Source organism: Spodoptera frugiperda, chromosome 1 (genome assembly GCF_023101765.2).
Source record: "Spodoptera frugiperda isolate SF20-4 chromosome 1, AGI-APGP_CSIRO_Sfru_2.0, whole genome shotgun sequence".
NCBI classification, from domain to species: domain Eukaryota; kingdom Metazoa; phylum Arthropoda; class Insecta; order Lepidoptera; family Noctuidae; genus Spodoptera; species Spodoptera frugiperda.
The window spans coordinates 7,056,529-7,081,560 of record NC_064212.1 but is presented as its reverse complement, the minus strand read 5'-3'; the positions used below and the strand labels follow the sequence as shown (position 1 = coordinate 7,081,560).

At 33.1% G+C, this 25,032-nt stretch overlaps 4 protein-coding genes and 1 long non-coding RNA gene across 9 annotated transcripts; 3 read left to right on the top strand and 2 right to left on the bottom strand.

The window, feature by feature from the left end:
- The first annotated feature begins 4,826 nt into the window (after window positions 1-4,826).
- On the top strand, window positions 4,827-5,629 carry LOC118273567 (uncharacterized). Its single transcript, XR_004783422.2, has 2 exons — window positions 4,827-5,049; window positions 5,126-5,629. It is a non-coding gene; the product is annotated as an uncharacterized LOC118273567 (long non-coding RNA).
- Window positions 5,608-7,671, bottom strand: LOC118273565 (tRNA-dihydrouridine(20) synthase [NAD(P)+]-like). The gene is made up of 6 exons (XM_035590603.2): window positions 7,359-7,671; window positions 7,024-7,162; window positions 6,604-6,936; window positions 6,222-6,509; window positions 5,979-6,138; window positions 5,608-5,895 (listed from the first exon to the last, which is right to left on the bottom strand). Exons 1-6 carry the CDS (start codon window positions 7,510-7,512, stop codon window positions 5,617-5,619), a joined length of 1,353 nt encoding a protein of 450 aa, XP_035446496.2. The 5' UTR covers window positions 7,513-7,671; the 3' UTR covers window positions 5,608-5,616.
- Window positions 7,672-9,125: 1,454 nt separating this feature from the next.
- On the top strand, window positions 9,126-11,125 carry LOC118273427 (COP9 signalosome complex subunit 9). Its single transcript, XM_035590397.2, has 4 exons — window positions 9,126-9,297; window positions 9,409-9,479; window positions 9,998-10,070; window positions 11,024-11,125. The coding sequence occupies exons 2-4, from the start codon at window positions 9,411-9,413 to the stop codon at window positions 11,059-11,061; spliced, it is 180 nt and encodes a 59-aa protein (XP_035446290.1). The 5' UTR covers window positions 9,126-9,297; window positions 9,409-9,410; the 3' UTR covers window positions 11,062-11,125.
- Window positions 11,121-17,068, bottom strand: LOC118273425 (transcription factor Dp-1). 5 transcript variants are annotated; one of them, XM_050699916.1, is made up of 11 exons: window positions 16,951-17,068; window positions 16,118-16,239; window positions 15,424-15,472; window positions 15,073-15,149; window positions 14,386-14,564; window positions 13,885-14,053; window positions 13,455-13,667; window positions 13,023-13,171; window positions 12,796-12,878; window positions 12,627-12,710; window positions 11,121-11,955 (listed from the first exon to the last, which is right to left on the bottom strand). In XM_050699916.1, the coding sequence occupies exons 1-11, from the start codon at window positions 17,051-17,053 to the stop codon at window positions 11,783-11,785; spliced, it is 1,401 nt and encodes a 466-aa protein (XP_050555873.1). In that variant the 5' UTR covers window positions 17,054-17,068; the 3' UTR covers window positions 11,121-11,782. The 5 variants fall into 5 exon arrangements, with proteins under 5 accessions (XP_050555873.1, XP_035446287.2, XP_035446288.2 ...); XM_035590394.2 differs by having other exon boundaries at window positions 16,567-16,964; XM_035590395.2 differs by lacking the exon at window positions 16,951-17,068 and adding an exon at window positions 16,709-16,944.
- Window positions 17,069-17,505: 437 nt separating this feature from the next.
- On the top strand, window positions 17,506-23,657 carry LOC118273456 (EGF domain-specific O-linked N-acetylglucosamine transferase). Its single transcript, XM_035590434.2, has 8 exons — window positions 17,506-17,982; window positions 18,348-18,438; window positions 18,533-18,633; window positions 18,842-19,018; window positions 19,107-19,381; window positions 19,476-19,810; window positions 19,931-20,033; window positions 20,393-23,657. The coding sequence occupies exons 1-8, from the start codon at window positions 17,658-17,660 to the stop codon at window positions 20,558-20,560; spliced, it is 1,575 nt and encodes a 524-aa protein (XP_035446327.2). The 5' UTR covers window positions 17,506-17,657; the 3' UTR covers window positions 20,561-23,657.
- The last annotated feature ends 1,375 nt before the right edge of the window (window positions 23,658-25,032 follow it).

The window sequence follows — 25,032 nt, the reverse complement described above, 5'->3', positions numbered from 1 at the left end:
CCAGGCAGCCGCGCAGGCGCAGGCGGGTCGCCATCCGTCGCCTCCCGCGCCACGCGCCCTCAGACAGCTACTCGCATTCTACGACACTAATAACTTAACCCCCTTTTGTTTTTCTACACAAAGCGCTCCGTTTATTTATGAGATCTGACGATTATGCTCTGACACGCGTCTCGGCCTAATCGCTCTCAACAAAATAAAATCTCTTAAACATCTCAAGCTTTGTCAAACAATAATTGGGAAAAACAAGAGTTGTTGATTCAATTTATTTTATTAAAGTAGTTTACGCTGGGTTCGTGTTATTTGGACGAACAGAGGTCTTAATTTTTGAATTTTATGCAAATAAATAATCGAATCGAATAAATATCTAATTGCATATACCAGTGTATTCTCACGTTTGTAGTGATTCCATTTGTAGTTTAGTCTAGGATTAGTAGATGAGACCTTGCAAACTTGATGATAAAATAACATTTGAGTACCTAATTTCCTTGACCTTTGTCTAATATTTTGAGTTACGGTGACACCACTAAAATCATCTAATGTTATACACCAAGGTAATACTGACTTAGTTTAATAAATATTCAGATTTGTCTGACCAGAGATACCGGATATAGGTAGGAGATTTCTCGGTGAAAACAATATCTTTTTAAATAAGGTGAACCACTAAGATAGAGGTACCTATTGTAACCTACCGTAATTTAATTAAAAACGGTAATTGCTGACATGTACATGTATTTGTAATTTATACCAGATAGATATCTAGTTAAATTATTAACACTGGTAGAATGTCCAGCCCCTCATTTCTGCCACTGGTAATGAGATGCTACGAGTTGCGATTTGAAGAGCCATCCATTGAATTGTCGAAAATATTATGCCTTTCACGTCGAACTGCGCACCAGTGTCACGTTGCTTGTCATTTTAATATGCAACACAATGTAGGGTGACACATCGTGACGCGAGTAAGTGCAAGAACTATTGTCATTGTCAAAACAAAAGTATCCCAGCTTCAGTTGCATGTGAGCAATATTTTGAAATTATTTTTTCTCCTACGTTTAATAATTTTCTGTGGTTTGAAGTAATAAAATGCCGCAACAGCAAAGTTTCTAAAGATAATTCAGTTTCTTAGGAACGACGCGTTGTATGCGGGCCTCGGGACGAAGAGTTTGCGGTTTGGTCGGTGCTCCACGGCCGGGCCGCGGTTGTCGTTGTAGATGGCAGCATTCACTGGTAATTTCGCGGTTTCTTTCAAAATGCGGTCAATATTCTCCGCTGGCTGAGGCGGTGGTAAATCAAAAAACTCATTAGATGCACAACGGCTTTTATGATATTTTCAACACTAAAAACTTCATCACCCGACAAGATATAGTGCCGAAGGCGATTTTTGTAATATTTTTTTAATTGGTATCCGAGATACATAATATCTATGTTAAGTTTATCATATAAGTCACGCATCTTATTTACCGTACTATAGGTTGAATGATGCAAGCATGACAGCTGAGCAAGGAGCTGTGGTCGATTTTCGAGTTTAGGTGTAAAATCATTGAGTTTGAAATTGCAATACATTCCTATTAATAATACTGGTACCTACTTGCCTACGAATTCTAGAAATTCTGCCCGGGGCATAACAAGAAGCGTAATATTATTTATTAGCTAAATACAAATGCGTTTAAGTAATAATATGATAATCTTTGTCTACATTCTTTGTCCAGACATTAGTCCATTTATACATACTTTGATTCACAGTCTATCTATCATACTGATTGATTTGAATTAATTCATAGTCCACATAGTAATTTAAAAAAATGCTGTAGGTCTTAAAACCATTTAGGTACCCTTTAGGTCCTAATCACACTGTGTGTATATTTATTGAAAATGGTAACTTTCCTGTTATTGTGAACGTCGAAATATTTGCTACTGTTTTGCACTGCCTAAAAGTAATCAGATCTCATGTGGACCCAACTTTCTAGACCTATATGTCTAGCCTTAAATCTATAAAGCCTAATTTTACACTAAGTTTCGGCGAATTACTATTGCCGTAGCCCGTAGGCCGTAGCACGCAGCCCGTAGCGCGTAGCTCGTAGCGTGTAGCTGTAACTTTTGTGTATTACACTCGTAGGCGATAGAAAAGTGCAGAGTTTGTAAACTCTTTCCATGCAGCCGACTCGCTATCGCTAGTGGATTCTACGCCTAAGATATCAATAGTGGGATATTGCTGCTACGTGCTACGAGCTACGGCCGTAGTAACACACACAACGTAAGTGTAAGCTATAACTTGAATTCACATGAGATCTGATTACTTTTTGGCAACTCTATGAGTCTCGTCTTGGCAAAATTTGTTATGAAAAAGTTTTTGTAGGATTTCATATGATTTTGTAAGTTTTAAATACGTATATAATACGTACCTTCAGATCTCTTATATACAAAATGCTAAGTCTCATGTAAACTTTGGCCAACAACTACAACTTTTCCACTTAAGTATCTTTTACCTACTACTTGTAAGAAATGGATGGGTGTGTTAAAAACGCACACCAGATTAATTTATTTTTCCATATTTTTCTCTTTCCTTTCTGGCAGGTTTAGTCGCAAGTAGGTACTAGTTTATACTATCTTGTTGTCATATCATGGCTATGCATTAATAAGATGATACGTTTTGTAAATTAGTAATCAACAATCACAGAAGCGTTTCACGATTACTCGAGCAGAGTGTAATCCGATGCCTGTCGGTTAGTATCGAAACGTTACTATTTGATAGATCGGAGACCACACGTGTTGTGGTCGGGGGATATCAAGTCTCTTGGCTAGCACTCGCATAGTGGTACAGTACCTGCTGAACTGGAATATGAAAATTATCTTCATTTATTATTTTTCGTCAGGTAAGTTCAATTTTTTTGAAGAGATAACTTCTAATATTAGCTATTTTTAGTTTCATCTTTTTTTATTTATATCTACTGTATTTTGGGTAGGTTTATAAACAATAAATTATATAAAGCACCATACACATTACACCCAGGCACGGAACAACAATTTATAGATCACACAAAGAATTGTTCCGTATAGGATTCAAACAGGCGACAAGTTAACGGCGCAACAGCAATAGCTCAGCCAGTGTGCCGTGTTGCTATGCTATGATAGATGCTAATTTTGAATCAGTTTAGGTTTTGTACTAAACCTCCCGTTCTATGCACCCTGTACGTTCTGTAATCATGACTGACTAGAGTTTTTATACGCAGGTATGTACATACAATCCATGGATAGTGATTTAAACTGATAGGTACGCGTAGAATTAGCCTGACTTCCTAAATGTTGGGAAAGAATAGTTTGCGATTTTAAGTTATACATTGTTGCTAGATGATTAATAGCTGGTCAGTAGTAAGGAGCGCCGTATAGCAAGTTTGACTTTCTGAAGGAGCAATTTTTTGGATGATCTAAGTACCTACAAATTGTTGTTCTGGGTCTAGTTGTATTTCAATTCTATGATTTACTTAAGAATTGTTTCGCATGATACACTTTGATTTGATCCTTCGGGTAGGTATAATATTGTGTGGCTCTGTTCATGTACCTATACTTACAAGTTTTGTCTTTCTGACGATTTTATTGTCTGTCATGTGATGTCTGAGGTAATTTTACTATACGTGTATTTGTATCCAACCAACTAGAATATTTTTTCTTGTTGCAGCTAACGTCCACGTGTTTTATTTTTATAGCAAATGAGCGTAACATAAGCTCATGAAATCGAGGTCGATCCAGTCGCGGTTACCACAGGAAACCGCAAACTATCCATCTAAATAACTACGGTGCAACCAGAGCTGTTATTTTTTACTGAATTGAACACAGGGAAAGAATCAGAAAAATATTTATTCAAAACGTTAATCTTGGAAACCTATACCTTCTAAGGTAAAATAGTAACCTAATCATTAAATACCATACGTTTCTGTTATACAAATATTACGACAATGAAATGAAAAGGTATTGAAATATTTTTTCTTAAATAAATCTACCTAGCTACATACGTAATAAAAATGTTTTATTTTATCTCATATTTGTTTTTTGTTTAGTAATTAGTAATACCTACCTACATCCAGCTGAAGAGTTTGTTTGTTTGTGTGTAAATTTGTTTCTTCGCGCTAATCTCTAGAACCAGTTTTTTTTTGATGGGGGATAATCATCCAATGAATGTAGATTCGAAATAAATAATTGTTTTTGTGTTAAATACTCCTTTTATTGACTAATGCTAAAGGCTGTAAAACATCACGCAACTATCAAAAGGAGCAGTGTAAGAAACCGCACGGGAATAGCTAGTATCTACTCATTATACCTAAAGCTGAAATGGAGATTTGTGTTTGAACGCGCAAATCTTCGTAAAAACTGGTTCGAATTAAATAAGATTGAATAGAATTTTTGTCTTGGATAGTTCATTTATCGAGAAAGGCATAGGCTGAGGCTAAGTCATAGTCTTTAAAAACATCCGGGTATTGTGGCATCACACTTTCTAACTATTAAAAAAACCATTAAATTCCGCTGCTTTGTTTTAAAGATCTACACTCTGACACACAGAGATAGACTGCATACAAAAGAGCGACTTTGTTTTATACTATGTGGTGATTGTACAATATTGACTTCATGTTTATAGGTACTTAAATATTATATCGTAAGGGCACAAGTGTTAAACATTATTAGCTTTTACTAAAAAAATATTTGACAGATATGCTGCCATCTATATTTTGATTTCGGAAACAAAATGTTGTCATTATTTCGATGCTTTCCTAATATTTTATTTAATATTACTGCGTGGTCAAAGTATGCTCATTATATTCTATTATTTTCGGGTGATATAGCTTAGGACGAACAGATTCAAAACATAATCGCCTAACAAAAACCGTTAATGTTTCTATACAAAATAATATGGTTAGCACAGCACTATTGTACCTAATCTACGCTGTCAGCTGACAGCCGACTGTCAGTGTCAAATGTGTATTTGATACTACTGTTTGCAATATATTTAAACCTTGGTTGTTTTCTGTATTTATTCCATGTTCTAGACTGTATTTAAAGGTAGACTGCCATTAATTACTTTCAGCATTAATAAATTACGTATAAAAAGTTATTACGGTACATATATTTTTTGCAGAAAAACGGAATCAACGCACCACCGCACATTTTAAAAGAACCAAATCAGTCCGAAAAAAAGTTTGAATAAGAACATGGAAAAGTACACTGTACCTAACATTCCTACTACTCAACAAGTATTAGAAGATATATTTGATAATGAAATCGTTCAGGTGAAGGACCATCCCATTAAATTAGTGGAAGGAAATGAAAGTTTACACAATGCATATTGTAGTTATAAAAATTTTAAGCAGCTTCAGGAAGATGTAATGAAACAAGACGGATTAAATTCCAAGTTAGATGAATTAAATCAAAAGTTAGTTGAGAATATAACTAGTTTGAAAAAACAAATGTAATTTTAATTGTGTACATAATTTAACAAAATTGTTATTTTTGTTTTTATTTTATAAATTATGTGTGAATGTTAATGATTTAAACAGACTACTTGGTTTTTTTAATAAAAAATATATTATTAACTAGGGATGTAATGCAAAAATCCATGGGTAATAAACATTATTTTATTATACTGCCAAGTTTAATTAAATCTTCTTCTGTTACTAATCCCAAATGAAATATGCAGACTAAGGCTGCACCTTGCTCAGAAAATTTCTTGTTTTTCTCCCAAAATGTTGAAGTGTATTTTTTGCCATTGAAGGTAATTATTGTACGGAATAACTTTTCCACTTGATGTGTTTCATAAACAGGCAATTTAAGCCCATTTTTGCCAGCCCATGAATGGAGTTTGAATTTGGGTAAAGTTTGGTCATTAAAATTGGCTCGAATAAAACTTACCTGAAAATATGAATGCAGATAAATACATTATTTCATTAAAATTGAAAACAATTAAAAAATATATGTACACAATAACCACTTACTTTCATTTGAATGACATCTGTTAGATCAGTATCAAGTGCTTTCATTTTCTTTTGAGGAGGCTCCAAATCATCTGGCGTGACTTGCCACCTTCCTTGTATTCCTCTCTTCTGGTAATTGGACTGTGTTTCTCTACAAAACTCACCTAGACCCCATATGGAGCTAAAAAAAGGAAAAATATGTTCTGTAGCCATAGCATAGGCCATACAATTGCAATCAGGTGATTGTAAATTATTGTTACCTACCATATTTGTTCTAGTGTTTGACAATCTAGAAACTGTCTGCCTCTAGGTGTATCTTGCAAATCCCTTAAAATATTTTGTACACAGTACTTTGTGTTAGATGGTGAATTATCATACTCCACAGCAAGTTTCAGATACTCCTCAATGACAGTATCCATTGGGAGTAATCCTTCTTTCCTAAAAATGGAACAATTCCATTCTGCAGCTCTTGCAATCATAACACTGGAACATCCAGTCATTTCTTTGAATTTATAAATATCAGCATGCTTTTCAATTTCTTTAGAACCTCCACTGAAATAATATAGTGTAAGAATTAGAAATAAGTATCAGATTTTAAATAATTACATAAATAGCTACATATTTTAAGCTTCTCTCAAGGACATACTTTGCTATAACTGGTACGGAAATTCTTTCCGCAACATACTTTATTACATCTGTGTGAACTGCATGTTGTGGACGTTCATCCCTTGTCCTGCCATGTATTCCAATTGCTTTGATTCCTGAACTCACCAGTTTCTCTACAACCTCCAATGTTTCTTCTGGTGTTTGCAGTATCCTTATTTTACATGTAACTGGTATAGATAAATTATCTACTAATGTTTTCAATATGTTACATGCTTTTTCTGGCTGGGCCAGTAAAGCAACACCCATGCCACCTTTGATAGAAAATTCCTTTGGGCATCCCATATTTATATCTATAGCTGCTACATCTTTTTCTCTGAAGTAGAAAAATATTAATGATTGTATATATGTACTTATTCAATACTACAAAACGTTAACCCAACAATTGTGTTGATTTACTTACACTAATTTTGCAACTTTTAAAGCTCTTTCTGCATTACATGTTCCCAGCTGTAGTATTACTCGTTCTTTTTCTTCATTACAAGTCCTAAAAACTATTGTACCGTCTGTTTGATCAACATAGTCAACGGTATTTAAAATATCTGAAAACACAATAATTATTGTTAACAAAAATTTATACTTCATTTATATTCACATAGTTACTCATAGCCACCTCGGAAGAATAGACGTTCAGGTTACCTAATGCACATTATAAAATAAAAATGTACATGTTTTGTTATTAGTTTAACGACGTAGGTTGTGAAGTTGTTTAGTGTGTAATGAAATTAGAATACTAACCGTTATATCTACGTTTTGATCTTAAGAATTTCCAATCGATTAGTTCTTCGGTATAAACTAAGTCTGCACCATATCGAAGAGCCAAAAGTCGCATGGGTAATGTCCCGATGCGGACCATTGGCGCCAATATTATTTTATTTTCGTAAGATGGCATTATTAAATTATTTATATGTAAAATTGAAACTACAGTTAAGCACTCAATATAGAGAAATTGACTTGTTAAGTACTATCCACTGTCAATTAACTGATATAAATATTTGCGAACCATGCGTGTGAACATTGTCAAACAGATAACGATGCGATGTGTGCCAACTGCCAATGATAAGGATTGACAGCTGTCACATTTTGACATTAATGAAAAACAAAGTTTCCCATCTACCATCCTACTTTTACTACCGAAAAAATTTGTTGGACCCGACCAAATTGGGTCGAGCGCAGCGCAACTACTCAAACTCAAACTCAAATCATTTATTGCATTCATGTGTACATTTAGATGATACATAATTAGGAGCATTTGTAATAATTAGTAATATAGTCGAGCCTGACCAAGTCAGGGCGTGTATTAATGTAGAATGTAATTATGACAATTCTTTTTTTTCTATCTGTCATGTAATATTGACATAATCTTTATATATATAATTCTTCCGTAAGTGTGTATGTCACTGAACTTCTTTTAAACGACTGGACCGATTTTGATGAAATTTTTTGTGTGTGTTCAAGGGGATCTGAGAATGGTTTAGATTCACAATTTTGTCCGCTGGATAATGTTTTTTTAATTAATTTTTAATTTTGACAGGACGACGTCTGTCGGGTCCGCTAGTATTTATCTATATTATATTGCGTAAGTAAATAAACGTACGTAGCTAAGCGAAAAAAATACGGGCAAATATCACTATTTGTTCATTATTAAATTCTTATGGTGAGGATGGTAGGTTTAAGTAGGTATTATGACAACTAGACGAGTCTCATTTAGTCATAATATCTACCTGTATCTACCCTACTTAAAGCTTATACAATGTGATTTTTTTTGCGGGGGTAAAATCATCCAATGACTTCTCACGCCTTGGGCGAGGCGAGAGGGAGTGTCAGACTCTTACTGACTAAAAATCACCCCATTCCTACTCCTGCTTTTCGAACCGGAGCCCCGGTAAACCCGCTAGGTAGTCCGCAGCTCCGGATCAGGCATCAGCTCTACTGGGCCCCATCTGTGGTGGTCTGATGGCTCTTTGAGGCGCACGCGGAACGCGACGCGCCGCACGCACGGGTCTGGTTCTGGTCGGGCGGCGAGCTACCCTTGCTCGCCGTCTGCAGACCCATATACAATGTATTAGGGGTGAGACTTCTAACCCGTTAAGGCTGAGTACTACATCTAATTTTATCGACAAAAAAAATATGGAGGATAGAAGCCCTACTGGGCCTCCTCCCCCTAAAAATTATGGCTATTTTAATTTTTTTTGTACTTTATGTGATATCAACGAGGGTCGAAAAAACAAAAAAAAAAAAAACGACAAATGGTAGCTAATAACTTTGGCTAACTAATTCATTACTTTTTTCATATGTTTAATAATGTTTTGGTGAGAAAAAAAATCATTTCGGAATTATTATTACCGAAAAAATCGCTATTTTTCAATATTTTCAATTCGGGGTTCAACACCCCATATTATAATTTTTTGTCGAAAAAATTATATGTCGTACTCACGCCTTAACGGGTTAGAAGTCCCACTCCTATCACATTGTATACTACTCATAGTATGAGTTTTAACTTTTATGTCAATTGTCAGTGTCGGTCATCGTCTGTCTGAAGTGTCTTGTGTCTGTCACAAATTTTACCTTAAACTAAACTCTTTCTTGCAGGTTGTTTGTTGTTTGTGACTTCTCTTTCAATTATTTAACTCCTTGTTTGTGACTTCGTTGGTAGCCAAGACGCAAAATTTAATAAGTATGTATTTATCGTTTCAAAGTTTTCTATGATTGTTGAACTCTTTTTGATAGTTATTATTACTATTGTAGTCCTGAAACAATTAATAAAACATTTTTCAAAAACAAATAGCGATGAAACCGACGGTAGCGGCAGATGAAATGTTTCCTGAAGGCGTTGGACCATACATGGATTTAGAAGAAGTAAGTGTATACCTATCTATAATAAATTCATTGGCAAGTCAAAACTGTACATTGAATATTTTAAGAGTAACTTGGGGCGTGATCTACTATTGATATCGAGCCAAAATGTTTGTATGTATGTCCAGGGTAAACTCAAAAAGTACTGCATGGATATACTTAATCTTGCATGAATATTGGTAACAGGTCGGGTCAACATCCTACATATTAACATGCAATCAATTTTAGTTTAGCCCGGACATACAGACAAATAGAATATGTATAGCATATATGTATATGTCGTTGTTGTATTTTTGGCTTCAATATCAATAATTGTAGTAACTAAGTATTCTAAGGAAATAAATATTCAAGGAAGTTTTGCCTTTCCTGTGATTATGTGTGTGTATATAGATATTATGGTGCTTTTGCAATGTAATACATTGATTCACTATGTTACCTATTGTATATTTTGCTCAGTCATTTATAGATTTATTATAATTACATATATTATACCACTAATAATCATTTGTATTTCATAACAGGCTGGTGGCCCTTCAAATCTACTTATGGACCTGGCAGCAAACGAAAAGGCAGTTCATTCAGATTTTTTCAATGGTTTGTTTGAAATATATTCTTATTAGAAATTTGCCAGGGTGTTATAATATTAATTTCTTTTTTAAATCATTATCATTTCATAACTACAAAAATTATTTATTGCAAATAAAAATATAATTAGCAGCTACCCTAACTAACCTACCTTACCTTACTACTGATTGTAATATAATACAAAAATCAATAATCATGTACTTAATAAATAATTAGACATTATAATTGTTAATTATGTATAACTATGTAATTAACAAAATATAACTTTTTGTTTATAATATACATCTAACTGTCCATGCGATTCATTGATTTATTATAATAAAAATCTTTAATCTCACCATCTACTAAATGGGACTTGTAACATAATGGGTAAAAAGTGGGTGTATATATTGTTACTGGCATTACAAACCATTAAGTGCACCTCTGCCTATCCAAATTCAGAAAAAGGCGTGTGGTTGCTGATTTATTGAGAAATTGCCTGTTGTTCTTTAAACATACATACACCGGACATATAACCGGACAGGGTGTGAACTCTGTCTCCCATGGGGGTAGGCAGAAACAATTGAGTTCAATTGCTACAAATATTCCCTAACTCTTTAACTTCTTCAACAGTCATCAGTCTAATCATGCATGCTTGTCAGAAGAGTCCTTTTAAAATCATTTCTAATAGTCTACCAGTCTATTACCTTTTCATAGGAATATAATAGGGTGGAATGAAATACAAATCATAATATTATTGAAGAAATATTGCTTAGGTACTTCTAGCTCTATACAAATTAACCACTTGTATGTCGGTATATAAGGCACAATAGAAAACAAATTGTGTCTCGCATAGATCTGCGTTCCGACAGACAACAGGTTAATATAATACAAGATTGATTGAACTTAAGCAACCACTGAACCATAATTCAACTAACTATTGTGTTTATAGATTCTAATGAAATATAATTATTTCTTTTCAGATTTTGAAGACTTATTTGATGATGATGATTTGAAGTGAATAGATGCCTATTAAATTTATTTTAGATGAAAAGTTTTTTTAATAAATAAAATAATAAATTGTATTTTATTGACATTTATTTTACTTATCATTAAAACAATTCCATTATAAATAAAAATCTCAAGAAATAACAGAACAAAAGATGTCCATGTCATCTCTTCACATTTAATTATATTGGTTTCACATACATAGACAATTTATAAATTGATGAACAAAATTCGTCAATTTGTTACAAAAGCAAAATACACAGACATATTATATGCCAAATGCGTAATCATGTTCAAATATTTTCACAAAAACAAAAGTGTTTAGATGAAACAGCACTTGAGATCATAAACAAATGGAGACTAGCAAAACTGAAGAAAAAATTAGTTTCATCTCTCAGTTCCTAGTCATCACTTAATACTGTTTTCTTTTACACAAAGATACACAATGTTGGGAAGCACATAAATAAAATGTTAAGTAACTGATATACTGGTAATGAAAGAATAATAACAAACAATATTGGTACTATTAAACTTTAAAGTCATATTGCATTTTTGGAATTGTTTTAAATATAATATTAAATTATTACATTGTGTCAAAATATGTTTAAGCTAATATAATGTTTGAACTTGTGTGGCATATTACATAAACTTAGCCCACATGCAACAGTAACACCTAGTTAATATAAACAAAATAGTTATAAAGGTGCAGCATGGCGTGAATGACGCATCGCTAGCTACACGTCGACATCGCTACTGTCGTCGCTGTACTCGTTACCCTCCGCTTCTTCTTGTTCCTCGTCTGCTTCTGCCTCTCCCTCAATAGCGTCGTCCTCCTCGCCACCTTCATCTTCAAGGTCACCTTCCTCCAGCATTGTCGACAATTTCGTTATTACTCCTCTGCCCATTTCTGTAAAAAGGGTTTTTAAATGAAATAACAAGAGTTGGCAATTATTGAGGGAAATGCACTTTATAATATCAATACATGAATCCATAATTATTGATTAGGTAATTATTATAGAAGATAATTTATGGAATCCATAATTATTGGTTAGGTAATTATTATGGAAGATAATTTATGAAGACTGCCTCGTTGGTCGCAAGTGTGACTGGGTGGCAAGGGGTCTCGGGTTTGACACCCAGGTTGGACAAGGTTATTCAGTTTATCGAAAATGTCCTTAGTGGTAGGACAGAGTTTGAAATTGCGCCCGGTATATGGCATTAGGCGTAATTTAAAATGTGTGTTCATTCATAGTGTGGCATGAGGATAAAAGGACTATATTTTGATCTATACACCTGAAGAGTTTGTTTGAATATGAAATGTGAATTACTGGTTCAAATTTATGTTGGATAGTTCAAAGCCTGGAGGCTATATGCTATTTAATTTTAACATCACGCTACGATCAATAGGAGCAAAGCGGGTGAAACCGCTTAGGAGTAGCTAGTGTAACAGAAAATAGTGTGGTGAGTCTGCAGGAACCTCAAAAAAAATATTTTCAAATGCTGCTGAGGATAAAGAATATGGGAGTTTAGGACATAATAAAATAATGTAGGCATAATATTAGAATAATGGATACTTACGTTCCACATATGTCTTTAGAGATTTAGGAACCATACTCTTTGCCTTTTCTATGTCCTCTTCTGAACATTCACCTTTGTCTAAACCTGAAACATATAAAATATGTATTGATATAAAATACAACAAATTATTATCTTTTAATCTGAATGTCTATACAATTATCTCACTTACCAAATAGCAGACCCATTCTTTTTAAAATATCAATGTCATCATGTATTTGGAACCTTTTGTTGAAGTTGAACATGTATTCTGTCCTGAAAACATGATAAAAAATGCTTTATAATAATTATTATAAACACAATTCCTGATTGTTTAACTATAGTATTGTGGAATTGACATTTGTACATTTCATTGAAGTGAGTTTATAGTGCCAAATTGTAATATTATACATAACTTACTTATCATTAGAAATACTGCAGTCAATTAAAGCCTTATCACTAGTATTCACAACAATGAATGGTAAATGGATAGCTGATGATGGAGATGGCTTCACTCCTTTGCTCTCAGCTTCTTTATTCCTCTCTATTAAACTCTTAAATGAAATATGCTGGAAAATAAAAACTAAATGTTAATATTATATACAGGGGAATGTATGAAAAATATATCTTCCTTCCAAATTACATGGGAGACAATCCTTAAATTCCCGATTCCCCAACAACTCCTAAAAGGCCGACAATGCACTTGTGACTTTGTGACGGCTCAGGTGTTTCAAGTGTCCATGGGCGACTGCGATGGCTTACCATCAGGTGATCCATCTGCTCGTATACGAGAATATTCCATAAAAATATTGAAAATCTAAAATTATCCTCAATAATAATTATGAAACTGACCTGTAATATTAGTTCTTGTAATTGTTGTGTCTTCTTTTGTATTTGCTCTAATTTAGACTGTTTTTCTTTCTCCAGTGCAGTACATTCCTGTACACTATTTGTGGGTAGTCCAAGCCATCTGATTTCTTTCTTTTCTTTAGATATTATATTCATTGCCATTAAAACATTTAATGCATCATATACTCTTCTACGTATATTCTTTTGATCATATTGCTGCAATGTAAAATTACTCTGAATCAAATTTTCAATTAACTTTTCTAGAGCAACTATAATAGCTAATGAACGGCATGGTTGGGTCAATGGCTGGGTGACCAGCTGCTATTGAATTTGTTTGTAAATTCAACACAAGGAAAACAATACTAGTGTAGAGCTATGTTTGAAACAAATTGCGAAAATACAACTACATTAATTATTGCTATCTTATACATACTTGGCTATCTGCTGAACCATGCATTCCTGCTGCAAATTCGAGCACTAATTCATCTGCAACTTCATTATATGAAGTGAAGCCTTTATTTCTGACTTTTTCACAAACTTTCATTGAAAAATGCCTTAATCCCTTGCCAACTTTGTCTGCATGCTTACGTCTCTTTGTGGTGCTGAAAACATAACAGAGAGTTAAAATAGTATAGAGTAAATTTATACCAATGTAACTGAAATAAAGTCAAGTAAATATTTATTGATATTTATCAATGAATATAAATAATAATATACATAGAATTAAAACAAAATAAAATTAAGATAATTAAAATTTAGATATTTGCATAATAATAATATGAATATGCATGTATCAGAGCAATTTGATTGACACAAACAGCTAGATTTCGTAGCAAGCTTAACTAATCAAATTGATAACAATATCCACTAAACAAAACATTACAAAGAGGAAATTAGACTACAAGACTAAACCAAACAGGTTCTCAATACTCACTACTCTGCTGGAGGATCATTATCAGAATCATGTCTCCTTCTTGAAGCGTGAGACATGGCTGGAGACAAACTATTCACTGTACTTGTGCTGGTTACTAAATTATCAGATTTAGCTGGTATAGTACTTAGGTCTGGCACAGTCTGTATATATTTCAGTTCTGACAATGACTCTGGTTGTACCTGTAAACAATAAGATATCATTGGTCTTAGCTATCTATAAAATATGTAAAAATGTGTAGGTTGGTATAGCTAGTATTTTTTTTTTTTTTTTTGAGGGGGAAAGTCATCCAATGACTTTTCTCGCCTTGGGCGAGGCGAGAGGGAGTGTCAGACTCTTACTGACTAAAAACCACCCCGTTCCTTCTCCTGCTTTTCGAGCCGGAGCCCCGGTAAACCCGCTAGATAGTCCGCAGCTCCGGATCAGTGGTATAGCTAGTATAGCTATGGGTAATTTACCTAGTTCTAAAATGTATTTGCTGTTTTAAAAGGTGAGGAAATAAGGATAAGTCATGTTTGACTAAAGTCATTGTGATTATCTTCTTCTCAAAAGTGTATAACATAACCCTATTTAATAACTATCAATATTCACTGTAACATTACTACCAAATAGTATGAACTGAAGATGTCTAGGCTCAAGAACCATATTTAAATTAATCAAAGTCAGGATGTTGATAAAGATTAATTTTACCTGATTTTCTTCTTCAGGGTCCTTAGGTTCAACCTTAATTGTTTGTAAGTTTGGTAAATTGTCAACTTGTAAAAACTCTGAAATAAAATAATAATAAATGAAGAATCAGACAACTAACCTATTAATATACATTGTGTCTACAATCATTGTTTTCTATTCCATGAAAAATGACTTGAAAACAAAGGGATTAATCAAAATCAATCAATCATCTTTAAGAAAGCTGACTAGCTTTTATAATCATGTGGAAATTGAAAGTGTCAATACATTACACAAAAAATATAAATACTACAGAGAAGCCTTTTTAGCATTTAGTAGAAAAACACATTTACAATACTGGAGAAATCAGCTTACTTGATGCACATTTGATTCCAGTCAACTTTACTGCCCGGTACACTGATGTCTGCAATCAAAATAAGACACATTTATACTACATGGTCAATGAGTCATAATAGTTGTGTAAAATATTATTCAAATATAATATTATGAATTCATCTATTATAATATCATATGATTAACGGTTCATGCCTCAATTTTACCATCATTGGTTAGCTGGGATATTCACCTAAATGTGAGTGTTCAGTTAAATAAAATGTATTATGATTAAAGTGTGATCAATGGCTGTTTTTAGATTACATTATAGATTGCTCTGACCTTGGCCTCCTATTATTATAATTAATTAATGTTAGGGTCTACTTAGGTTTATAGAATTATATTCAATGATAATATCCATTTTGCCATAGGTCTGGCCAGAATATTGAAAAATGAAGAGTTGTTAGGTATTTACCAAAAAATGCTAATGGGTACCAATTTTCCAAATTTAGTTAACTAGAAAAATATAAAATTACTAAAATTACATAAAGTATCTAATCTAATATCTAATATAAAAATAAATATGTTTAGGGCTCTCCAGACCTCAAAGGTATCAAATATAATGTTTATTAAAATTATAATGTCATGTTATCTCTATAGATATGTATGTATGTTACATTAATAAAGAATGATACAAATTGACTCAAAGACTGAATTGAAACATTACACCACATACCTTATTGATTCCCTCAGCTGATGCTGGCAGTTTTATAATTTTGACAGGATTAGGTTTAATTTTAAGTTGAGCAAGTGACTGATTACTTGAATTTTGAACAACTTTTACCATCTGAGGATGCCCTAAAATAAAACATTGTATTCGTTAGTGTCACGGTCATCTTATTCACGAAGAGATGCAAGCTACTGATAGCTAATACACTGATCCAAACATTTAGCGCTAAATATCACAAGCAATCTAGAAAAGATTGAAAGAACTGTAGATTGGAGAGTTACAAATCCACTAACTGACAAAAGGAAACTGTCCAACCGAGCGCGTCGTTTCTACTTGGGAAACACTGTAAATTTTTAAAATTGCATGACCATGGAAAGTTATTAGCAGACTTCTAAACATTCAAAGATTTGTAGTAAAAAATAATAAGCTTTACGATAAATAGCTTGGCTACTAACCATTAGCGTCATGTATAAGAAAATTTACAGTACTATTCGTCTGAGACATTTTCTCCGTATTCTTCGTAAATGTACGTCCATTTACGTAATTCACTAATGTAGCATTTAAACATTTGTTGATGACCAAACAAAATAACAATACCTACTAAACTCGATTTGTATGGTCAAAATGGCGACATTAGTTTTGGGTTAACTTCGAAGGTCAGAAAAATCAAATCAAATTATACTGTATATATTTGTAACACAATTTCTTGATAATAACACTAAGTACACAATAAGTTAGTGAAATATAATCATAAAGATATAAACATTGCACATAAAAGCCCAATTTTAAACAACGGAAGAGTAAGTAGACAGAGGCGGGCGGGCGGTTTTATGATTTACCAGCTGATTGGACTGCTGTTGTGTTCACGTGGTAGTAGCGGTGGCATCCGCCGGGAATTTTGTAACTGGAAAAGGCGCCAAACGTATTTGTATATGCTGCCATCTATTAAACCAATTCAAAAACGTCTCTTATTTTATAGCAGCAACATTTTCTCTCCTTGTTTCGGGAACAAGTCTTTTTAGATCACTTTATAATAATACAGTTTTTTATTTTTAATAAAACATTGCCCCACATTCGGATTTTCTCCTGTGTCGTGGACAGTGTTAATCCTTTATCTTTATCCAATCATCTTCACCCATTTACTTAAAAAATCCGAAAGTGCAAAGTAGAAATATGGATTTCAAAGTTAGAAATATTTACGAATACAATGTTTACGATATTGTTAGATACGAAACTTATCAGACTTGGGTACCTTGATTCGTTAGTATGTTTTAATATAATAAGTAGTTATGAAGTTTATATAAATATTTCTTATTTCGGACCTTGGACTTATACTAATTGATATGTCACTACTCTATAAAAAAAAAATTTGTCAATGAATGTCTGATGTCACTGTCACTTAGTCGGTTGTCATTGTCAATGGTTGGCTGTTGTATAGTTTGTTTCTCTTTCTATAATTTTTTATATGTAGTTTTTGTCAACATTCAAGTTGAAAACTTTCAAAACTTTTGTGTAGTGTAAAAACAGGCAAACCTAACTGAAACTTATGAATATGTGGCTTCCTCTGTTTTCTCTCTATATTCTAATATCATTAAATAGTATTACTTCCATCGGAATCGGCGATTTAAATGTACCACCGGAACATGTAACATATGTTTTTAATAGTTTCCCTAGTGTTGCTGAAGCTTGTTTATCAGATCCACAATGTCCTTACAAAGAATTGGTAGAGTCTAACAGGTGTTGGGGCTATGAACATAATTGTAAAAGAGATGTTTCGTACCCTGTACGTCCTATTTGCCCTGGTGACCATCGAGGCTGGGTGAAGACGAAGGAGGCTCAGTATGATACTTTCTACACTCAAGCTGATTTTGGTTAGTACTTATTATGTAGTAGAGTGATTAGAGATAGTTGCTTATTGTATTGTCTCAGTTGATCGCGGCATGGACGTACTGCGGCGATCAACCCCTTTCCTATAAATATTATTCTGTATTATTTTATATTTTAAAATATAAAAATTAAGAATATGACAAAATATTTGTAATGTAGTCTCCATTATTGGTGTGATCAGTATTCAGTAATAAGTGTGTCTATTTGTAAATGAATGCCCACAATCTATGAATGTTGTACCTAAATATTGTAGAGTGACTGGTATTTAAAATTTAGAAAAAAATATTTGTTACTTTGTTTCTTGATAGTAATGTGATATCATGTAATATTGGTCTCTATCAAATTCCAGGATATGTAAAAGAACAAATAGATGATTTAATGGTCATGTGTGAAGCAACATATCCTGATGACACATCATTGGAATGCTCAAAATATTTAAGGTAACCTTTGACTTTTAATTCTTAATGTATTCATTAAATATTATTGAATTAGCTAATGACAACTGCTAATAACAAACTGACAATCTAATTTCAGATTTTGCCGAGGCAGGAACATGATGTTAAATTTCACAGGCCTTATTGGTCGTGGCGACAACTTGAGATACAAGATTGATATTCTAGGTCCTGGGCAAATAGGTAATGCTGTGCAATTAATTCACTTCGTTACACATTCTTAGTGTTGTTATTGATATATTCTTTTTTATACCTACTTAATAGGATAATGTTTTATTTTTGTTGCATTTTATATGAAGTAAATTACAATTAGTTTTGATTAATTCAGATAATTGGTATTCTACTGTAACACAGTTCAGAGTAATTTTATTGGTTTTTTTTTAATTTGCAGGTGGTTTCTGTAATTTTTATTCAGAGAGATTGAAGAAGGAGGCAGACCACATGAGTGCTTTACAGTCATGGGCTCCAGAACTCATACATTTTGTTAAGACACCACAGAGACCAATACCTGATGGGATGTGTGACATAGTAATAAAGAAACCCACATATATTATGAAATTGGATGCAAGTATGTAATTGTGAGATTGATTTTGTATGTAGAACTATCACATGAAATGTGAGCATATTTTATAGAAATGTTAATATTTTTGTTTCAGCTGTTAACATGTACCACCATTTCTGTGACTTCTTCAACTTGTATGCCTCACTACATGTGAACTCAACTCATCCTTCTACATTCTCAAAGGATAACCACATATTGGTGTGGGAAACATTTACATATGAATCAGCTTTTAAAGAAACATTTAAGGCATTCACTGACAATCCTATTTGGGATCTAAAAAAGTTCAGAGGGAAAGTTGTGTGCTTTAAAAATATTGTGTTGCCACTCTTACCTAGAATGATCTTTGGATTATTTTACAACACTCCTTTGGTAAGATTTTTGTTATAGTTAAACAATGAATGTGACTTTTATGCATGAATTTTATTGTATCAGGTTATTCAAGTATATGACTTAATTTTTACAGATATATGGTTGTGAAAGGAGTGGTTTGTTCCATGCATTCTCAAGACACATAATCCATTCATTGAATATAAAACTGCAGCCACGGACTAATGACAAAGTTAGAGTAACTCTCCTATCAAGAGGGACCACATATCGCTCCATACTCAATGAAAGAGCAATTATTGATGCTTTAAGTAAAGTGGAAGGCTATGAAGTACAACGTGTGGTGTATGACAGAACAGTGCCATTTCTGAAGCAGTTGGAAATTACTCATAACTCCGATGTATTTATTGGCATGCATGGAGCTGGACTAACGCATTTGCTCTTCTTGCCTGATTGGGCAGCTGTATTTGAAGTGTAAGGAAATCAAATACCAATTTTAAAAGTGTAATACTAATAAATAGAATAGATTTTGTATATTTTACTCTAAATGGCTATACATCATCAATTGTCAATTAATAGAATTTTTTTTTCCAGTTACAATTGTGAGGATCCTAACTGTTACTTGGACCTAACAAGGCTTCGAGGTTTAAAATATGTTACTTGGGAAGATAAAACTAAACTTGTCCAACAGGATGAGGTAACTCATTGACTCTTTGTATTACTGATAATTATAATAAATCCAATGGCTATTTGTGATACAACTTTGCCTAATCTAGAAGGAGATTTCATGTTTTGGATTCTTTTGGCTGATTTTAAGTACTTACCTATACAAATTAACCATTATTTACCAATAATTATATACCGATTTATACATATATCCGATATTTTTAATTTAATAAATATTGGGTATTTTCGAACAATGTGTATTACATTCTTTTGATTTCAATATTGTTAAAGTAGCTCATGATTTATATTCATAACATGTGCTTATTGGCTGTTCAGATGGGATCTAGATATGTAGTAATGATGGTTTATAAGAACATTAATTATTTGCAGGGTCATGGTCCTGGCGGCGGTTCTCACGCTAAGTTCACGAACTATTCTTTCGACGTGCGTGAGTTTCTACGACTGGTAAAGAAATGCGCTGATCACGTGCGTAAACAAAAAGCCTTCAACGACCTCCTCGCGTTATCCGGACTACGACAAACGCACGAAGAGTTGTGAGGTAGCTTCATTGACATCTGTTTCCTAACATGTGATAATAATATCTAATTGTTTTACATTTCTACTCATTCCAGTTATATTAGTTATTAAGTTTACTTTTGTTACTAATTTTTTGACTTTTGTTGAAATATATACAAGTATTACGTGTGCAATCACAGAACAAACAAAGGCGCCAAGCAAGATGGCTTTGTAGTTAGTTCTTTACGACGTAACAAGATGTCGCTTTGTTAAGATAGTATTGTAAAGTACGTCCAATTTTTTTATATTATTAATAATTGTTAATGCAATAATTATAATTAGTACATGAAATAGTAATATGTAGACTGTTCCTGGAAGTTTACAATGTACATCAAATGGAACAGGAGCATGGGAAATTTAATTTCCAATCTTTTATCAAGTTCAAGAAAAGAATACAGAAATTGCTCGCAATTTTGAACTACATTGAAAATGCCAATTTCTGTGCCTCATTTCGATTTGATTCAAACTTCCAAGGACACTTGTATGTACCTTGTACAGTATGTACAATTTATTTTCATAACATGATATGAAACTGTTGTTTCTATGTGTTACATGTTCTTTCTATGCAAAGGTCATGTATATTTTTGTGATAAATGTTATGTTTGTTTGGTATTTTAGTGGTTATAGTATAGCATTTTTTACACTTGACATCAACACTACAATTATTAGACGAAAGTACAATTCTGATGTTCCGTTGTAGACAAACTTTAAGCTTAAATATAAGAGTGTGTAGTATATATAGAGAGATGAGTAGCATAAACCCAATATGTTTTGTTTTACTTGGCTTTAAATTAGCTTAACGATTTTGAGTGTTAAAGCTCAGCTTAAGTATCTTGCTTATATAAATCAACTAAAGTCTCGTGGAAGAGCTCTGGAATTGACATTATAAAAGTATAATCGAAGCAGCTATGCTAATTGCGGGTTCTAAGGTAAATGATAACTTTAGACAATATAAAAAAAGAGAACGTTTTTGTGGTGGGACAAGGACATAATAAGTATGAAAGTGATATAAAAGATGATGAAATAGGGAAACTTGTAAATGCAAGGAAAAATTTAACGAAATAGTCTCCAGAAACTTTCGGTCTAATGTGAAAATATCGTCAGTACAACACAATTTGCGGATTATTTCAAGATAAGCATGACGATATGATTTGAAATAGAATCTCTCACAGAATCAAATAAAAGTTATTAAAATTGTATAATAATATGTTCCAAACAAAAATCTCGAATTATAGTTAAGAGCTTTAATGTATTTCCCAAACAGATTTGTCTGTTGAACAGCAAGTCTTAAATTGCTTTCAAAGAATTCGTTTTCGATCATTACACAGTACGTAGTCATTAGTAAAGGTCTGCATGAACTCACACATAATAATCCTTGAAAAATTACAATGAATGTTGTTGATATAATCTTGTTAATTTATTATTTGGTGAAGGCACCGCTAGTTTAATTGTAACAGCGCGCCTCGAACGTTAAGTTTCATAATTACAGTTTGCGATATTCAGATAAATGTTCACAGCATCGGCAGAGAGCCCGTGACCACTTGTTTACATGTACCTACGGTTACACTTCTCGTCGAGATCGAGGCCTTCTTATATATTATTATTGCTGTACATTTATTTCCTTGTGATTCAATAGTTTATTAATTTACTAAAAATATTTTTAAATCCATTATTCTATTTTCCGATTTATTTTTAAAGAATTGGTTTAAAGGTTGGTGCTGTTTTAAGAATTATGTGTGAATCAAGTTAATTATTAAGTGCAGATCAAGTTATTATGACAAGATTGCATTCTCATCATTTACATTTTTTATTTTAACAATAAATACAAATTAATTATGTCCTCTAGCTTTCCATTGTGTATCCTATCTCTACGAGAGACAGGCGTGACGAAATGTGTGGAATATGTATTTGTAGAAAGCTTTCACCATTATTTTTAAAGTTGCGTTTGATCGTTGGTCGTTATTGTAATAAGAATAAACAGTGCAAAAATAGTACAATAGCTAATTAGATTTTTTTTTTTACAAAGTTAGTGAGAGCTATAGTGTAATGGTATTTTAATATTTTGTGTAGTTTTATCAATTCTGCCTACACATTAAAGTCGGCGGCAAGTCGCTTTTTACCTTATTTTGCCTCTTTCTTTTATTTTTTCACGCCGTCGGCATAATCTAATCACACAATAATATTCTCGGTATAACCTAATCATAGAAAGAAATGATCATACCGATTATTTACTAATCTCTTTCTAATATATTTTTACTTAATTAAATCAAATTACAATGAAATGGATCGACATTATTGTTTGGTATTGAAACGGATCCCTAAATTGGAAAGAGGTCGAATGAGAGAGCATTAAATCGTAAAACAATCACATAATATGGAGGCAATATTTACAGAGGGAAATTAATGAACGATGCCCTCGCGCGCCCCGGGCCTTATGTTCATAACTTTTTGGCGTAACCAGATCGTATCGTTAAATAAAAATCAAGAAGTTAATTGAATAAAGTAAGTTTTCAAATAAATAAATTACTCCGAGGAGAGTAGTATTAGTTATATTTTATTTTAATTTAACATGTCTGTGATCTGTAGTGCATGTAGACTCTGAGGCATTTTATGACTTATTAATAGCAGTAAAATTAAAGTTAAGAAATTGACATTATATTTTTAGGCTTTCTCCGTGTCTTGGATGCTTTTGTTAGAGTATATCTAAATCTTAGTATAGTGAAGCATTGTAGTCGATTGCACATCCACTGCGACCACTGTACAGCCTTCAGAAATAGGAACATAGATATATCCTTAATATTAATAGGTACCAACCTACCTAATATTTTTAATGCATACGAATTTAAAGTAAGTGTATGTAACTGAAAGGTCTGTACTTAACTAAAATTACATTATGATTGATGGTCATCACCAATTTAACATCACGTTTCACGTCAAATGCTATGTAATTAATACGTACTTACAATTATACAATAAAATTATGAATTAATGTCATATCAGTAAAATAATTTCCTTAGCAACTAAAATTACTTAAGATCTAATGTTTTGTACCTTTGTTTTTAATAAAAGATTTTCATAATGACTTGTTTTTATTGACTTTGGTTAAAGATTGTAATACAATTTAAATAATAATAATGAAAGGCTTGTATGGATATTAGAAATATTAGGGCAGGGTGCGGGCGCAGTGTAGGCGCAGCGCAGGCCGCGGGCTCGCAGGCGGCGCGGCGCGGCGGTGGCGGAGTGCCGGGTGGTCGACGATGCGACGACGCTGATTCATGTCGCTGATAGCTATCGCAGGCGCCGGCGCCCAGTGCTATTTTCTAAATTTATCACCATTCGTATTCGCCTACCACGCGTACCATAGTTTTGAATAAAGGCATCTATAATTCTAGTCGAAGAAAAGATCTAAGTTCGATCTCGACCTGGATCTGATTTATAGACCCATAATATTATTGAATAAAATGCACCAGTAATTACTTTGAAAACAAGTTAATATGATAGGAACTATGAAGGGTGTTGAAGATAAAGGTACCGCTGGCTTGTAGTAAACATCTGTATGAGTGTTGAAACTGCTTTGATAATTATATAGGCTCTAAAACTGTGACTTGGTACGGGGTGGGCAGCAGCATCCTCCAACCAGTCCAATCTCACTGCAAGTCGCCTGTCAAGCGTGTGAATTATGGAAAATCTCTAAAGAAAAATACCATTACGGGGATATTGATGATTCAGTGAGTTTTCAGCCAAGATTCTATTATAATAACGAGTAGTCATGTATGATGTAACTAAATGAATATATAGAATAATTAATTATACGTTTTATTAGGTTGGTTAGACACTAGTCCGATTTGATTAAAGCTATGGTAGTCGACGGGTAAGCGCAATCTACAATTCCATAGTAGCGACACTAGTCAAATGTATATTCTTTTCTTGAGATGAAAATATAGAAGATCGAATCTAAATCTGTGCATAAACTGTCGTAATCGATAGTTGTGTCTTGCGCCCATGATCAAAGGTACTTAGGTATTTACCTGCCTAATGCATCTCCAACAGTTCTAAAAGATATAGACAATCTATCTATGTATTCTTATAATAAAGTAGAAGAGGTTCGAAAATCTGTACTGTACATAGAAGATATTCGAGTAATAATTATTTCAAAATTGATAACAACACGTTCCAATAGTTATTTAGAATTTTTGTCTGTTTATTTGTGTGCGCACCACGCGAAAACGGCTGAATAGATTTTGATGAAAGTAAATAAACAGGCATAGTTTGATTTTTGAGAAAGAACGTGGGACAGTTTTTATCTTCGTAATTCTACAGGAACAGGAACAGGGATGTTAAAATTCTGTGACTCCTTATTGTCTTAACCACTCGATTCGATTTGCATGAAATGTCGTATAGACATAGTTCGATACTCGAGAAAGGACGTAGGATAATTTTTAACCCGGATATCT

Coding starts and splice junctions, on each gene's coding strand:
- LOC118273565 (XM_035590603.2), bottom strand. CDS start 7,512: ATGCCATCTTACGAAAATAAAATAATATTGGCGCCAATGGTCCGCATC. Junction 6,937..7,023: donor TTAAAAGTTGCAAAATTAGT/GTAAGTAAATCA, acceptor TTTCTACTTCAG/AGAAAAAGATGTAGCAGCTA. Junction 5,896..5,978: donor CAGATGTCATTCAAATGAAA/GTAAGTGGTTAT, acceptor TCATATTTTCAG/GTAAGTTTTATTCGAGCCAA.
- LOC118273427 (XM_035590397.2), top strand. CDS start 9,411: ATGAAACCGACGGTAGCGGCAGATGAAATGTTTCCTGAAGGCGTTGGA. Junction 9,480..9,997: donor CATACATGGATTTAGAAGAA/GTAAGTGTATAC, acceptor ATTTCATAACAG/GCTGGTGGCCCTTCAAATCT. Junction 10,071..11,023: donor TCATTCAGATTTTTTCAATG/GTTTGTTTGAAA, acceptor ATTTCTTTTCAG/ATTTTGAAGACTTATTTGAT.
- LOC118273425 (XM_050699881.1), bottom strand. CDS start 16,510: ATGTTTAGAAGTCTGCTAATAACTTTCCATGGTCATGCAATTTTAAAA. Junction 13,668..13,884: donor ATGGTTCAGCAGATAGCCAA/GTATGTATAAGA, acceptor TTTACATTGCAG/CAATATGATCAAAAGAATAT. Junction 13,172..13,454: donor TACAAGAACTAATATTACAG/GTCAGTTTCATA, acceptor TTTATTTTCCAG/CATATTTCATTTAAGAGTTT.
- LOC118273456 (XM_035590434.2), top strand. CDS start 17,658: ATGAATATGTGGCTTCCTCTGTTTTCTCTCTATATTCTAATATCATTA. Junction 18,439..18,532: donor GAATGCTCAAAATATTTAAG/GTAACCTTTGAC, acceptor ATCTAATTTCAG/ATTTTGCCGAGGCAGGAACA. Junction 19,382..19,475: donor TATTTTACAACACTCCTTTG/GTAAGATTTTTG, acceptor TAATTTTTACAG/ATATATGGTTGTGAAAGGAG.